The following is a 4,420-nucleotide window of genomic DNA, read 5'->3' as shown; positions in this document are numbered from 1 at the left end:
AATTTTATTTTTTAAATAAAAATACTTTTTTAAAAAGATATATCCAAACAAATTTAAAATTTAATAAAAATATTTTATTTTTTATTAAAAATATATATTTTTTACTTGAATAAGCAATCCAAACTAACACTTAAAATACTTAGTATACTAATTTCCTGCATTGTTGCAGATAAATATATATATAAAAAAAATTATTTATTTATTGAAAAAAAAGAACCATTGAAAAGATGAACCATTTAACGACACATAAGTAGGTCTCCCACACACCAGTTCCAAATCGAATCAGGCAGCATTGACATAGTTGCAGTTCACTCTGATTTCACCTTTATCAGTTGACCCAGTGAGAACCCCAACATTCCCAAGCTTCACCATTGACACTGCAAACTGGCTTTTGAAAAGGAAAGGCTGTGTTGCAAATGCTTCAACAAAAGGAGCAGTCCTTGCATCTGAATAGAGTGATTGATCTGTTGACAATAACCCAACCTTCCTCATAAGGTTTGTGTAATATGTTGTGTCGAAAGTCCTTGGTGTTATGGCATCAAGGTATACCAAATCCGACTCCCTTTTGCACCTTTTCCGTAACAACATCAAGTAATTCACATTTAGTGACGGGTCAGGCTTCCCGGTACCTGTGTTCAGAAATATATATACAAATATTAAACATGGCACAATATTATATGCGTGAATATACTAATTTTATTTTATATATATATAAAATTTGAAGTTGTAACGAGTGTAAGTTTAGGTGCATTTAAAGTTTTGAGAATCGGATCAAACCGACCATATAAGCAAATTGGTTAAAAATTAGTGAATTTGATAAAATTTTCTGATTGTTTTTAGAAAATCTGAATAATAAAATATTTAAAAAAATATATTTTATATATAAATATATTATTTATTACATTCTATTCATTCAATCTCTAAACTTTTGAATTTTTAGTTTTACCGATAGGAAAAATCTAGGGGCCAGCAACTTTGTTAAATTCTGGCCAGCATATAACTAGCAAAGAAAAGTGAGTCATCGGATGAAATCTCACACCATTAAAATCATCATTGATGGCTATTTGATAGCTACAAATTACAAAGTTGCTGGCCTCTACCATAGTGATAAGAGTTTTATTAGAATTACGTGAAATGTGTAATAAAAGTTTAATACTTTCTCTTGGATTTCCTTACTAAAATTTATTTCTTCTCACATATACATATTTTTCATAAGAGAAAAATATCAAGCAAAAAAAATTTTCATATCACATGTCGCACAATCACAATTAGTCCTAACTCATTTATATTTATTATAAAAAAAGTTAAAAGATAGCAATATTTGATATAATGATCTAAATACATATCTAAATATATAATATGCATATGTGAATAAAATGGAGTCTTTATGTATGATACCATTAAAGTTGTAAAGCCTATCCATGAACGAGTGGCAAGTGCTCCTCCCAACTGTGTGTGAGCCTGAGAGAGCAACCAAATCAAGCATGTCTAGGCCAATTCCTTGTATGAATTCAAGAAGGGTTGTGATGTTTTCATAGCCATGGGGGACCATACTAGCTTCCCTAGCTAAGGAAGTTCGACCGTCTTTGCGGCCGAATGGGACTTCCCAAAATGGTCCCCCGGCTAGAATTGTGGCATCTCTTGCGGCGGCTGTGAGAATGTCGGCGCAAGAGACTGTTTTTGGACACCTTCTCTCTAGCTCCAATTTAATATCATCGATCAATCGAAAACCTTTGAGAGTTCTGCTCTCAAATGCACTTCTCTCGCTACCTTTATGGTTAAGCAAAATTGATCCATCGCATCCCTGCAAGGTTTTGATCAATTGCAAGGTATCAAATAAACAAGCAAACAATTCATGTCACACGTCTAATAGAAGTTTTAGCGATTCATTATCGTTACGTTAGTAATATACTTGAGGAAGGAGTTACCAAAGAAAGAAAACTGATTAAGTCCTATATATTTGTGTAGTAAACTATTATTGACTCCCAAAAATTTAACTTTTGGCAAAATGGACATTTAAAAAAGAAATGACATATTAGCTTTTGAAAGATTTATTTTATTTGACAAATTGTACCAAATACGAGAAAACATACTGTACAAATATTTTAGAGAATAATTTTTGATGTGATTTTTTATAAGTTTTTTTTTTAAAAAATAAGGTTTTTTATTCTCTAAATTTAGTGATTTTACTTTAAGTAATCTTTTCTTAGATTTTAAACACAAATGGCTATTTTTTTTTAAAAAAGAAGAGTAATGCTTTGGAGTTAATTTTTTTTTCAGCCAACATCAATTTTTTTAAAATTATTTTATTTATTTAAAATTTTAAATCTTAAATCATAAATATTTAATATTAAATTTTAAATTATAAATTTTGAACTCTAAATCATTCAAAAAATTAGAATTTTTCAATTAAAAGAAATTAACTAATGTTAGATAACTAAAATTTAGTTTCCTATGTTTTTGCTTTTCAAAATGTTCCTACCTAATATTGAATCAAGTGCATCTGTTATCTATCACTTATCAAAAAGAAAAATAGTACATTTGTTATATTGAAATAATCTTCTTGTTTCTTTCTTTCTTTTGAGAGCCATTTTATTAAAAATCGAACTTATTAAAGTCAAAATAATTAATAATTTACTCTATTTTAATAGATTGGAATAAAAGAAATTTTGCATACTGGTTCATTTGAAATTGGAATAAAGGAATAATGCATGAGCATAGAAATTAAAGAGAGATTAAGTTATGTGATTACTCTGAGGGCACAGTCATGGAAGTGCAAGCGGATTATGGCAGGAGCCAGTGTGGGGTCCTTCTTAATCCATGCGGAAACCTTCTGTGAGATAATGCCTTCAGCATCAGGGCATTTTCTATGATAGTAATCAGTTGACAACGATGCTTTGGGACGATGTAATGATGAAGAGTTCAATGTTTTCTTGAGCACATTTCCTTGACCATAAGCCACACTTGAAATGGTGATAAGGAACAAGGAAAAACAATAGTGGAGCTTCATGTTTCTGGGTGTATCGTTATGAGAGGAGTTATGCACGTATTTAAGGCATTTTGGATTCACAAAAACGTGCTAACCACTCACTTCGCCTAAGGTTGACATTCCAACGCGTAGATGATATATTTGCACCTTTGGCACTTCTCACCATTTTCTCAAGAAACTAAAAGGTTTCACTTGGTGAAGATAATAAGATCAGAATAATTAAGAACTACGTGTCGGCAGAGATTTGAGTTGGCTTTTATTTCAACATGATTAGTGTAATTAACGAGAATCATATGTTATATATTTTATTGTATTTGATAACAATTTCAATTACTGAGTCTAATGGTTGCATTTTCCTTTCTATTAACAAGTAAAAAGATTAATTATTTTTTCAAAAATACTACCAAAAATATGATTTATACATTAAAATTAACCACCAAAATCAGTAATAATGTATTTCTATATAAATAGATATGTAATTTAGGCTGCGTTTGTTTATAAGGAACACTACAAGAAAACAGCTCTATTGCCGTGCTTTTTAAGCTATCGCCACGCTTTTGAAAGAATCACGCCTACAAGGATAGCGGTTGCTCTATTACCACACTTTTTTCAGCCTATCGCCATGTTTTTTTTGCCACGCTTTTTACAGATTACCACGTTAAAAGCGTGGCCATAGGTAGGAGATATGGCCACGCTTTTAAAGCGTGGCCGTATGTAGAAGATATGGCCACGCTTTTAAAGCGCGGCAATAGAAGGAGATATGACCACGCTTTAGAAGCATAACAATAGAGGGGTGGCAATAGAGAAATCTTCTTTTCTGTTTCATGCACACATCGAGCAATATTGGAAGCGTTACCATCTGGTAATTTTGCTGCTTTCAACACATTACAAAAGATTATTTTCTCTGCTGGAATCATTGAGAAGCATGCCTTTGCTAACTTAGTTTTTCTACCATCCTTCGTATCTTCTGGTTGAAGGTTTTTCCTGATATCCATATCTTTAAGGTCAAAACGAGCAGCTGCATGATCTTTTGTCTTTTCGGGAATATTTAAAAGAGTTCAAATTATGCTATCATCTATATTCTTCTCTATGTGCATGACATCAAGGTTGTGTTGTAACATTTTGCAAAGCTTTTAAAACAAGTCCAATCTAAACGAGTTCATTGTTAAAGCTTTCTCAAAAGAGTAAAAAATCATATACTCGTAAGTCAATTACTTTAAATCACAATTTCCTTAAATAAAAACTTTTCAATTTGAACCCTTTTCGAAAAGATAAATTAGAAACCAAATACAAAAATTGACAAAATCATAGAACTCACTTTTCTTTTAAACCATATCATTTAAACCAAGATTCTCGACCTAGTTTTCAAAATCAAAGCATTTAAACCAAAAATTCTAAACCAACTTTCAAAATCATTCTAGACTTTAAAAC

The 4,420-nt window shown here is 31.0% G+C and overlaps 1 protein-coding gene across 1 annotated transcript; it reads right to left on the bottom strand.

The window, feature by feature from the left end:
- Positions 1-228: 228 nt before the first annotated feature.
- Positions 229-3,010, bottom strand: LOC112772018 (peroxidase 7-like). Its single transcript, XM_025816900.3, has 3 exons — positions 2,753-3,010; positions 1,399-1,804; positions 229-629 (listed from the first exon to the last, which is right to left on the bottom strand). The coding sequence occupies exons 1-3, from the start codon at positions 3,008-3,010 to the stop codon at positions 283-285; spliced, it is 1,011 nt and encodes a 336-aa protein (XP_025672685.1). The 3' UTR covers positions 229-282.
- Positions 3,011-4,420: the final 1,410 nt, after the last annotated feature.

This window comes from Arachis hypogaea, chromosome 18, assembly GCF_003086295.3.
Source record: "Arachis hypogaea cultivar Tifrunner chromosome 18, arahy.Tifrunner.gnm2.J5K5, whole genome shotgun sequence".
Classification (NCBI taxonomy): Eukaryota; Viridiplantae; Streptophyta; class Magnoliopsida; order Fabales; family Fabaceae; genus Arachis; species Arachis hypogaea.
This window is presented reverse-complemented; position numbering and strand designations above follow the sequence as displayed.